The 12370-nt window shown below is 38.0% G+C and overlaps 1 protein-coding gene across 3 annotated transcripts in view; it reads left to right on the top strand.

Moving 5' to 3' along the window:
* The window catches only part of LMBR1 (limb development membrane protein 1), a 77506-nt gene extending 65826 nt beyond the window's left edge, over positions 1-11680 (top strand). For all 3 annotated transcript variants that reach the window (XM_033009680.2, XM_033009682.2, XM_033009683.2), the window contains 2 exons: positions 1105-1266; positions 3909-11680. In XM_033009680.2, coding sequence (XP_032865571.2) covers positions 1105-1266; positions 3909-3991 — 245 coding nt within the window. In that variant the 3' untranslated portion in view covers positions 3992-11680. The remainder of the gene's footprint in view (positions 1-1104; positions 1267-3908) is intronic.
* Positions 11681-12370: the final 690 nt, after the last annotated feature.

Here is a 12370-nt window from a genome sequence, read left to right on the forward strand (position 1 = left end):
TTATCACTACTGAAGTCACAGTTCCTAAAAGCTCCCAAACACTTTCAGAATAAGATGATAGAAAACTCACTTCCAGGGACTTTAGAGCCAGGGTTTTTTTCTCATTGCCTAGTTTTCTGCTGACATTTTTTGTTCTGGGGTGAGGTAAGCTTCCTTCCTTCGCACTGTTCGTCTCAACCGTGAAAGCACCCATCACTGTGACATCACCTGTGCCAAAAGTTTTTTGGGAATATTATCACAGACAACTGTTATTTGGGTATCATCTCAGTGTTCCATCGCTTACTCACTGAAGTCCTTGATGTAGACCTGTCAAAGGAGCAACCTGTGGCTCTGCCTCTTTTGCCTTTTGGGATAGAACCTACAGCTCAGACACGTCCGCGTTTTGGAAAAATTTTGTTCACTTAGCTTTAGTGATTGACTCACCTTTGATGTGCACAAAGCCCAAGTGTCAGTGTTACGAAGTCCGCTGTGAAAATGACAGCACTGTCTTTCAGCCAGACTCATTTCCTCCTGTGCAAATGCTCTGTGGCTGTAGTGGTGGGTAGATCTAGGAGAAAAACTGCAGTTGGAAAGGTGTCTTTAAACTTTGGTTTCAAAAGCAGCGAGTCTGAAAAAAACACTTGCAAAGGCTTAGTGTTTACTGTAGGATGTCGTGGCTCTCGTGGAAAGGCTTTTTGCTACCTGTATTTTTTAATAAGAAAGCCCATGGTGCATTTCATCCTTTTCTGGAATAGATAAGGATTTTGTAGAAACTGAGATTTCAAGCAGTTTTGGTACTAATACTGTTTTTTCTTCCTAGTTATATTTATTGAAATTATAAAAGCAGAATTCTTAGAATAGACAATTTACTTCAAGTTGCATTATTCAGGCATTTTACTAGGAAACTTAGACACACTTAGCAATATGTTTCTTTACAGTTCTGTAGTGGTCATTAAAATGGAAAATTACCTTGAGAACATTGTCTTTTGTGTTTAACCATGTGTCTTATAGTGTGTTGTCTGAAAATTTTTCTTCCATACGTAAAAAGTAATAGAGTGAAATTTTTGTGTTTCTTAAAAAATGTAATCAACGTTCTGATGTAAATCTTAAATGCAATTTTAACAGGAATCACCAGATTTGATCTGCTTGGAGACTTCGGAAGGTTTAACTGGCTGGGAAACTTCTATATTGTATTGTCTTACAACATGCTTTTTGCTATCATGACGACATTATGTCTGGTCAGAAAGTTCACTTCCGCTGTGCGAGAAGAGCTCCTGAAGGCACTAGGTAACAGAGTACTGAAAATTTAGTTTATACTTGAACATTTCCTTTCTCCAGCACTGATACCTTGATGTGCTGCTAGTAAAGTTGTGTTACAAATCACAGAATTTTTTTTTTCTTGTGAAGTTTCTGTAAGTTAAGATGAGAATGCATAGCTTTGTTTTATTTTTGGAGTTGAGAGCTGAGATAAAGTGTTGGTCTTAATGATATGTCTGTGTACTTTCTGACCTGCAGTTAGATTTCTCAGCCTTTAGAGAGGACAGAAACATTCTCATTGATACTGAGCAATTATTCCAAAATAAAACTTCAATTTGTGTATGGGTTGGCTTTTTTTCCCTTTTGTTTAAAGCAACTTATTCCTTAAAATTAGTTTAGTGAAAGTCTTATCTGCTTTGTTGTGATCCTTTTTTTTTGAGCACTGCCTGTTCAGGCAATCTTTGTACAGAATAACCAGAATCTTAGTAACTGGCTGAGTAAAATTTGTACTACTTATAATCAAAATTTTGATCAAATTGTGCATTCATGCTTCATGGCCATAGCAGAAGGGCTTGAAACATATTTGATACTGAGAGGATTAAAGGTACATATTTAGTAATTGTGTTGTTACTACATCTGACTTTACTAATTAATGAAGCTCCTACCTCTTTAGAACCATGGAGTAGTATTTGCTTAAATTGAGAGAACTAATGGTAAAATTTCCTTGATTGTATATAACTGTGGATTCAGTTTGCAGTGTCTAAAAGGTACTTATGTTAGTTTTCACCAATTACTGCTTTCCAGAGTTGTGACCCTGGTAAACAAAATCCAAGCACTTCCTAGAGTACACCTCTACTAGTGGCGATTAAGTTAAAATCAGACCTACTAAATAGGGAAATATGAAATGGCTAATAGTGTAGGTGTAAAACAAGCTGTTCTGTGATTTTTTTGATGTTGAGTTTTTAAGCTCCAGGGGAATGGATTACTGGGCCAGGGATGTATAAACCTGTCCATTGACTTTTATGCTGAAAATATTTTCAGAGAAGTTCTGTTGTTGATTGAGACAGATATGATGTGAATATGATGTATTTGTCATTATCCCCCAGCTTTTAGTTAAGGTCATTTTATGAGAAGACTTTGATTCATCTCTTTCAGCTGACTTGCATAATCCTATATTTTTGTGCAACTGATTTGACTGTAAAGGGATTACTTTGTATAATGTAATGGCTCATGTAGAGCTCTGAAGGAAATAAATTAGCATCAGTAAGCATAGCCTTATAGCAGCGGGTCTGGTAAAACTTTAACATTTCTGTCTTAAAGCAAATGATATAAAAGATGTATCTTGAGAATTCATGGCACTTATTAAACATTGTAATAGATGAAAACAGATTAACAAACTTCAACATGCAGGTGTAGTAGGATAATAGTCACTGGATGGCATCATTTAGTGGATTTTTAGGGGTATTTTTGGCCTCTTGCTATCACATATTGTGAGATTTTGTGTAAATATTGTGATCAAAATGGAAAAGCAAAGTAATTGGTAAAAGGTTTGCATGTGACACAGAGGGAGTTATAAATCCCAAAGAGCGCAGGTTCCTGATGCAAACTGGGTTTGATTTCAACGCTACACATAACAATGTCTTAAAAACTGTCACATGGAATTCAAAGAATGAGAACCAAAATTTGTCTGCTCATTTTTCCTCCATGTTGAAAACTGTGACGCTGAGGACTAGAGGTTGGTGGAGCATCATAGCTAATTAGTGCAAGATAAATTCCTGCTTGCAGACGAAAATAATTCATGTAGTATTGGGAATTACAAATAATATGATATCGAGTAGATTTTATTTTCTAGTAGTGCAGTGAATTTTGGAATTCCAGTGATGCAAGAAATTTTAACTTGATACATCATGGCACATCAGTAAAATGTTCAATATAGTCTACACTAAATGAGTAAGAAGCTCTTCCCATTTTTGATTTTTAATTTTATAGATTTGATAGGAAACTTCAGAGAGAGACTGTAGCAAGCAAGGAAGGTCTGACACCATGCCTCTAGTGAATAAATTATGTCTAAATTTACCATCTTTTCCTACCTCCCCCCCTCCCAAAAGGAAAAAAAAAGAGTAGTTTACTTGCCTGGGGCAGGATGTGAGACTTTAATTAGCACTCATAGTAGAGAATTATGCAATAAGAACAAATGGCTGGAAGTGGAGATAAACAAATTAGTAATAAAATATTTAGACATATATTATTAGACATATAAAGAGTTTAGAGAGGTGATGTGGTCATCACCAATGTTCTTAAGGTCAGCAATGGATGCTTTTCAGAAAGATGCTCTAGTTTAAAGGAAATATTTTAGTTAATTGTTTTGGTCTTTCTAGGTTGACAGAGTAAAGGATTGCAAGTCTCTTGGTTCTTAACATCTAAGTCTGTGATATAAGGCTTCTCTTGCTTCTGTGATTGTCCACTGTAATGGACTTTTCTCACTTAAAACACAACAGAGGGAGTTTCCTGCAAGTAATTCTTACCTGAGCTAGAATGTCAATTCTGGTCCTCAACAAACATGAAGCCCTTAATCACAAAGTAGGATTTGGTTTGTATGTATTCTTTTGAATACCTATGTGCAAGAAACATGGGAGAATCTCAGTTTTTCTGTATTGTGTAATGTTTTACAGGATTAGATAAACTTCATCTGTCAAACAATCCAAGAGAGTCAGAGACAAAGCCGTCTGCAAATGGGCATCAGAAAACACTGTGATTAACAATCGCCTGCAATCAACAGAGCTGAAAACATCAACCTCATGGCATTCCTGGCATCTCATCAGCATTTTTATATTGATTCTGTTTGTTGATAATTTGGGTCCAACCTTGTCTCATTTTTTGATGCTGTGTGCTTCTGAGGAAGTTAGGTATCAGCTTCTTCTCTTTCCAGTGAACTTTTGGTTTGCGTGTTTATTTCCCAGTAAGTTAATACAGGAGGTGCCTTGAAGATTGGAAGCTGAAGAGAATAACGCATTCCTTTTTATTTGTTGTCAGTCTCACATCTTTAGTTACAAACCTGCTACCATTTGAATGCACAGTACCTCCTGTGTTACACAGACACAGCTATAAAGAGTAACTTTGGGACTTGGTTAAAAAAAAAAAAAAAGAAGGAAAACAGATACACTTGAAGCCCAATATGACCCTTACTGGAAATGTAAACTACCTGGAGTAGGTATCCTTCACAGTAGATAAACAGTTCCACTAAGAACATGGTAAAAATGAGAGTAACTGGTGGCAATCCTAGTTCCTTTCGTGCTGGACGCAGCAAGCTGTTCATGGTCTGATGTCATGAAGCTTTTTTGGAAGGCCAGCGTTTTCAGCTTTCTGTTTTTAGCTATAAATGCCAGTTGCTTTACTGGTAGTCAGACAATGTCTTATTGAAGAGTGAAGTACAAGATGAAGATTAACTTCAGTGTTAAATCTGAGCCTAGTATGCTTTGTAAAAAGCTGTGTAGACCCCTGTCACAGCTCTTACAGTTCTGTGAGCTGTTGTGCCGTGGAGGTCACCCTACCAAGTACATCCCTGTAAAATTCTTTTTTGAACTACTGTGTATAAGCAGTACTTGTAATCAATGCAAGTAGCACAGGCCTAGGAGGCTGCAATTGCAGTTTTTTACAATCTTCTTTAATTTGAAGTAAATTATTTCCCTGAATTTATACCATAGTTACTAGGATTTCTGTTCAGTGGCATAATCCAGTATCTTTCACTAGCCTGTTTTTTAATGTATACCTGAACATGTGTATAGGCCTATATGTGTAGCTACCATAAATTAAATTCTAAGCTTATGGAGAGGACATAGGTGGCTTGGTAAGTAAAACTTGTGTGTTCACTCTTGGTAGTATGAATTTCTGTGGTGTTACAGTTTGACTGCTCAGAGGCCTTAGATTTGGGATGGCATCAGTGGGTGGTAACATCCTTTTTCTTAGCATTACTGCAGCCTTAGGAATCCTTCAAGCAGTTTATAGTAAAGAAAAAGCCCACCAACCAAAACCCAAGTAAGTATTCAAAATCTGGTTGCACTTCTGTCCTGCTCTACCACAAGCAATCTTCAAACAGATTGGAATGGGGACACTTTCAGTCTGTGCCCATTATCTAGCAAGTCAGATAACGTTCCTGTTTATTTCCCATTTCTGTAAAACAGGTATGTCTGTCTGGCGTTTGAGGTCTTCTACATGGTCAGGTGGTGACAACTAGCTCTCCCGTGTGGTTCTAAAATAAGATAAACTTTGTGTGAGAAACTCTTTGACTGTACTCCTGAGGTGACTGCTCTGGGCTTTAGACCTTGCTGCTGTGTGTGTGAATGTGAGCTTTTTTTTTTTTTCCCCTAGAGTGCTTCAGAAATCCAGCTCCAGTATACACGAGGGTTTTTCAGTTGGGGTTGGTGTGGGTTTTTTTTTTTTTTTTTTTTTCTTTTTGCAGCTGCCTTTTCTGACTGGAACTGGGGCATAATGTAAATACTGCTGTAGTAGATACGATACTAGAGAGTTACTTTTTTTTTGTGTGATTAGTGTAAATTCAAGGCTTATTAAACTGACTATTGATGTGTTGTACTCAGTCTTGGAAGACAAAGTAAAATTGCTTGATTTCACTAAGATTTACAAGCATCTTTGTTGTTTAAGTTTAATGCTGACATTTTAGTGAGAAATCTTTGTCTGAGTCAAAGTTCTGCAACCAAGAGCAGGGAGCTGTAATTAAAAGTTGTTTAAAAATGTGTTTACAATTAAAATATTGAGAGATTTATTATTAGGGGTGTCATTCAGGTATTCTCAGAGCTTGTAGCCTTGTCTATTAGCATTATAGTTACAAAGAACAGAAATGAATTCACTTGTCCATGCAAGTGACTGTGACCAAAATTGTTGTCATGTCTTAATGGGACTGGTGAGTTGTGGTGTGTGAGGCTAGTTAGCTTTATAAAAATATTTCCATTTCAACTTTTAAGACAGTTATTTAAATACACTCTGTGTAACTGAAGAAATTAATTTAAGGAATAAATCTAGGGAGTGTGAACCAGTGTAGGTCTTGCTTTTCATGCTTTTGGAGAGGTGTTTGTCCTGGCATCAGTGACCCAAGAACATAAAAATAGATGGGATTATCATGTGTATGTGGTTTCTGAAAGCAAGTTGGGCAATTACTTCAGTTGAGCAGAGACAGTTCCTGAAGATAAGCACACAAGCTTCAGGAAAGAATTTAAAACTCTTTCAAAACAAATGTTACAGCCTTGCCTCTTCCCACTCCTGCTGGATTCTGCAGTCAGAGGGATGTACGGGTTAAGGCTGCGTTAGTGAAGATTTGACAATGAAATATGGAGGATGGTTAAGATGCTGTGTGGTTTTCAAGGTGGGCAAGAAATTCAGGACTACCCTGTGCAACTACTGACAGTCTTTTGTTTTAAAATCAGCTGTTTATATTGTGACACCGTTCACATTAAAATATGCCTTTGGCCTTGAAAATGACATGCTTATGCAAAACTTTACAGATAAAATGCTACAAATATACTATGTGTAAGATACAGGTCACTATATACTTTTCACAGAAGCATATGGTCACTTAAATACAAGCAACTGGTAATTCATTAATGGATATTGACAATACATTCCTAGTATTTTGACTCATGTAGAGTCAGGTGGTCTATACCTTCAAGGTATATACAGCTGATCTTAGTAACATTAACATCTGCCTCACTTCTTATGAGGCAAAAAGCACATAAATGCTTCCATCTTCAACTAGATACCACACAAGACCAAAAAATAGATAGAAACTAGGTGTTTTAAGTTAGCCATTTCTTGGCTTTATTCTGTGTTGGTAGCACAATATTAAATTCAGTGGCAGAACTGTAGTATTGTGGGATTTCTAAGCATAAAGCACACATACTTTATCACTTTAAGCTAAAAAATAATAGCATTGGTTACTGTACAAGTAACAGTTTTTTGCATTCATAGGAAGCTTTGTATACTCTCTGTAATGTGATGTTTACCTCTGGCCCTGTTCTTCCTATACCTTTTACCCTGTTGACTGTTTTAGTGTCATATAAATTAAAGGATTTGACAAGTTGTTTTCCTTGTCTGGTTCCGAAGTACCACCTCGAGTACCATCGAGGCACAGGTCTGTGCAGACAGGCTCTCGTGCAGGCGTGTGCTGAACGGGACGCACATGCGAGTGGGTGCTACAGTGTGACACTCTCTCCAGTGTGTTGCCAGGAGTGATGCGTGTGAAGGGGGCTGCAGCCCTCGTCTGGCCCACCAGGTCTCTCCTGCTCGCCCGTATGACTCTGCAGCAGCTGATGCTCCTTCAGGTGCTCACATGTGCCCACTGCTGCGTAGTAAAGACAAGATGGCCCTTTTCGTAAAGAATTTACAATCTAAATTAGAAAAGAATAAGGTAGAAACAAAGAGCAATTGGCTGCTTCATGCCCATGATTTTCCTTGAATTTTTGCAAGAATGTTCTAGGTTATTTTCCTTTCTTTTCCTCCTCTTCTAGAAGCTGAGGTGGTGTACGTACAGCAGCTGAGCCCTTCGCTTAGTGGACTAGCATCTACGATCTTGATATACCAAATAGAGGAAGACAGCTAAACCATGTTGTTTTACATATACTCTGATTTTTTTAAAATAGCAATTTTTAAAATCCAAGTAAAGTAATACAAGCAGAGACAGTATGCTAAGGCCATGCTGTGTTAACCTCTTTAAAAGAAACATGCTTAGTTTTGTTTAAAAAAAGTGTTGATGTGAACTGTGAACCTTTAAATGTTTTAAGGAAATAAGATCTCCTACCCTCTAGTGTTAGTATTTTTGTTGTTATTTTAGTGCTGACTTGAGACAATATTGCATACGCTAACTTCCCTCCCCAACTCGCATATTTCATGAGCTGGAATCTTGAGCTCCCCAATATTGAATTTACTATTGGTAAACTGGCAAGTGATCTCAGTCGCATTAACAGTATTTGAACTTTACAAAAATGCTGGGCTTGAATCCATCCCACTCAGGGACAGCAATGTAAGCCAACAGCTATCACCCAGGTGGTGATAGACTCTGCCACCTTTTTTTTACCCTGCCCAGTGCCCTCACCTCAGGCAAACTGTCTCTGACGCTGTCACCAGAAGCTGCTGTGGTGCTTTTCTGCTCAAGGCATGAGGTCAGCCTGCGGTTTGTCTGTCTGTCACACAGTTTTAGTTGCTGCATTGAGTTGCTTTTGGTTGGGATGCAAACTCTCTGGGTTTCCAGGTGATAGCTGTGCATGTTCTTGAACTGCACTGTTCTGCTCTGTTCCATTGTGTTGGGACTAAGAACTCGTTCAGGATTTTCTGGCTGTAGGTTCCTGTGCAGGCCATTCTGTGAATGGCTTCTTGCTGTCTCAGGAATGTCGCATGGTTCTGCACAGAACCGTGTCCCCCCTGACCACATCCTGAGAGGATCTCCTGCACGTGTCATTTTAACAATTAAAGCCTGACAATATCAGTCAGAATCTTAGGAAGGAGAACCCATCTTGTGGGGACTTAATGCTAAGTGTGACTTCCAGAATCCCCACTGCGCCCAGTAACTGGGGAGGGGTTAGCTGGGGGAAATGACGTGGAACTCACCTGTGCAGTCTGTTTTCCATTCTTTACCTAGTCAATCATTAAGATTCCATGTTAGTAAAATTTATGTAAAATCAAGGTCATGAAATTCAGGGGCAAATTAAGCTTTTTTCTAAATCCGGCCTTAATTCTTGAAGACATCTAACATCTTGGCTTGCTTTCCGTTTTAATGTTTTCAAGTCATTCACTACCTTATTTGGTGACATTGATGTTAAGAAGATGCTGCTCTTGATATAGACAAAATATGAGCTAACAGAACAATATAGATATATTGATCTGATGTAAGATCTGTAAGAATATATACCAGAAGGAAACACAAATGGGAAGGTTCTTTTGAAATGTTTCATAACTGAAGCACCTAGAACTCTTCTTTCAAAGAGAAACACATGTATTGTTAGTGTATGAAAATTAATTGTATGTTCTCTAAATATTCCAGTAATTCACTGACACTGAAAAGACCTTCATAAATTCTTAAAATCTCTTTTGTGATTCACAGTGCAGCAGTATCCTTGACTTTAAATTTGTAGAAGCCTCTAAAGTTCTGAAGACAGCTCTGTCTTGGCAACAGAAAACCTGAGGATGCTTGCTAGTTCTGTATTAATTACCATATTTTTCTAAATAACTCTTTCAGTTTATTGCTTAGATTTTTTTTTTTATAGACATAGCATTAAAAGTTTTAACAAATATACAATGTCACTCCAAACGGTCAAAGAGAGAGTGTTAGAAGTACCCTGTAAATGTTGATAATTCTGTCGTGCTAACTCCAAGCTATTTAAAAGCTGTATCTGTATGAAGGCCTCACATAAACATAAAAATTAGGAAATCTCAATTCTTAAAGGCTTTAGGTATCTGACTATTAATTTGTACCCACATGAGCACTTTGGGATACTGCTTCTAAATGTTTGTTGTATATTAACCTCAAGTACTGCTGTTGCTTCTACACCCCTACCCCCCCTTTACATTAAGTTTTATAGTCGACATCACTGGATAAAGCTCCTTTAATGAACAGTGCTTTAATTTGCATTCCTCATATTCAGTGTTTTCATAGATACCAGCTACTGAAGTATCAGTGCACTTGCTTTGATTTTAATGGATTTCATTTCCCAGATAGTCTAACAGAGACATTCCTTAGTTAGAAATGTTTTTCCATTATGGAAATGTTAGTATTTATTCATTCATTTGTAGTTGATCTTTTTTTTTATCACTAGATTCCATTAAAGCAATCCTGTCATTAGAGTGGGTCCTCTAACGAATTACCAAGAGCTCATCGAAGTTTGAATTGGGAGTGAGATGCAAATATATGTGCTTTTAACTTTCAGTAGTGTGAGGCAACCGACCCACCTCTTAGTGAGAGTAACGTGCTTGTCCAGCGTATTTGAGCCCATGCCGATGGCAGCTACTCTGGAGTAGCTGATGTTCTGTGGAACCACTCCTCAGTTATCTTCCTTGCAATTTGTAGAGTAAGACTACAGCTCTCGATGTGCCTTGCTGCCTCACTTGATTGGCCATCGAGACGCGTTGTTCCGGTGTGTTGGCAGTGTGTAACACACTCCTGTTTTGACCAAAGTCAAACTTTGCATGGTGCCAAGGTAAGACTCTTCATGCGTTTTCTGTATGTGTTGTAGTTCAGGCCTATGAGCATGTTCTGGACCTTCTCTTGCCATGTAAAACGATCATTAGGAAAAAGAGGTATGATGGCTGTACCCGTATTGTGAATATGATGGATGTGTTTAAATGCTTAAGGAGAAAATCAACTGGTGCGTGACTTCTGTTTTCCCCCTAACCACGAGTTTTCCCAATCTGGGCCAAAATACTTAGATTCATAAAACCTGTGTGATTCACTTTCTCTTCCCTGTCTTTATACAGCAAAACAAAGTTGAGCACTTTTTTTTTTTTTTTTTTAAAGGTAGGTTTCAAAGTATTTTTGTCTTATTTGGCCCGACTTCTATTGCTTTAAAAACAAATAGATAGAAAATGAAGGTACATTTGGGCTTGGGTTTGAAATCTTAAAGTGTATGAAACATGCTTGTAGACAAAAAATATGGCTGGATTTCCTTTACTTTCTTGTGGGGTCAGGAACCCAACTCTACCTAAATAGAAGATACTCATTGCACCTATCTTCACAAAGCTTTGTCTCCAAAATTCCTGCTGAGGAGGCTGAGGATCGGAGTGCTGCTGGCCCTCTCATCACACGGGATTGGCTGTACATGGACTTGGGTGATGCAACCATAACAATACAGCGCTTCTATGGATTTTGCTACTGCTGGTGCCATAACAATGGCAGCAGATGGCTTCTGTCATGCACTTTCAGGTTTTATCACTGTAGTGTTACTGGTTAAATTTCAGTTTACAAAAAAGAAAATTTACGCACAACCTTAACTGTGTATGAGACTGAGATAGTGAATGGAATGGGCGGTCCCCTCTTGGCTTGATTTCTGCTTAAGACTTCTTAAACTCTGCAGTCTTGAGCAACCGATGTCTGTTTCACATGGATGTGTCCTGGACCAAGGTTAAATATAGCTGAAAACTTATGCTTTTACTGTTACTTTAATGAGAACAATTACAATTTTTCACGTACGTACCTTCTCCCTATCAAACCCCTCCTGGTTTATTTTAGGTCATTCAGAAATACGTTTTATAATATTCTCAGTTGTGGATACTTTGTTGTGTTACAAAACTAAATGAAAATACTTGCCGCCTTATCCAGGTTGAATTTTTTGTGAAAAGCAGTGGTGGTGGTGTTTTTTCCTTTGTTTGAAATGTTGCACTGAATGTTTTGTAGAAGATTTTTTTTTTTTAACTGTGTTTTCAATAAAGTGTGATTCATAGTGGAGTTTTGCCTTTTTTTTTTGGTTTTATTTTAAGCCATGAATAAGAAAAAAATCTGCAGCGTTCTAAATTACCTGGTCAGTAGTTGATATGAATAGTTGCATTCCTCTCTCTTCTTCCTTCCTCCACCCAGTTTAACATGCTTTGGAGATTCTTAAATGGTCATGTTTTTAAAATACGTGGTATATGGTATGTGATAGAGATTCCTGTACATTGAGAAGCATTACAGCTCTGTGTTTGGCAGGTGCACAATTAATCTGAACCCTTTACTTTAGGCAAGTGGGGTTTGTTTGTAGATGAGGATGCTCATTATGTAATGTGTAAGTAATTTCCAATAGCTTAATAGTTTGACTGAAGGGCAATTTTTATGTATTAAAAACCTGATAGGCATGTTTCCTAAACTATTTGAAACTTAAACAGCTTCAGACTTTCCTCCCCATTTCATGGGAGATTTTGGGCCGTTTTGGATATTCCAGAATCAGGTGGCTGGAGGGGGGCTGGAGATGTCTGCTCTGTTCAGCTGCACAGGATCAAATGTACCCACATTACTGCTGGTGTTTAACCAGCCTGGCAGGGACTATCTGCGATGCAATTCCTGGGCTGTCTCTAGGTGGTATGTTCCAGTGTTTAATTGTCCAAGGTTTCCTAAGTGTCTCTCGTTGGTTCTCACATGTCCATAGTAAGACAAGTCTTT

Source organism: Tyto alba, unplaced genomic scaffold (assembly GCF_018691265.1).
Source record: "Tyto alba isolate M040663 unplaced genomic scaffold, T.alba_DEE_v4.0 Super-Scaffold_38, whole genome shotgun sequence".
Classification (NCBI taxonomy): Eukaryota; Metazoa; Chordata; class Aves; order Strigiformes; family Tytonidae; genus Tyto; species Tyto alba.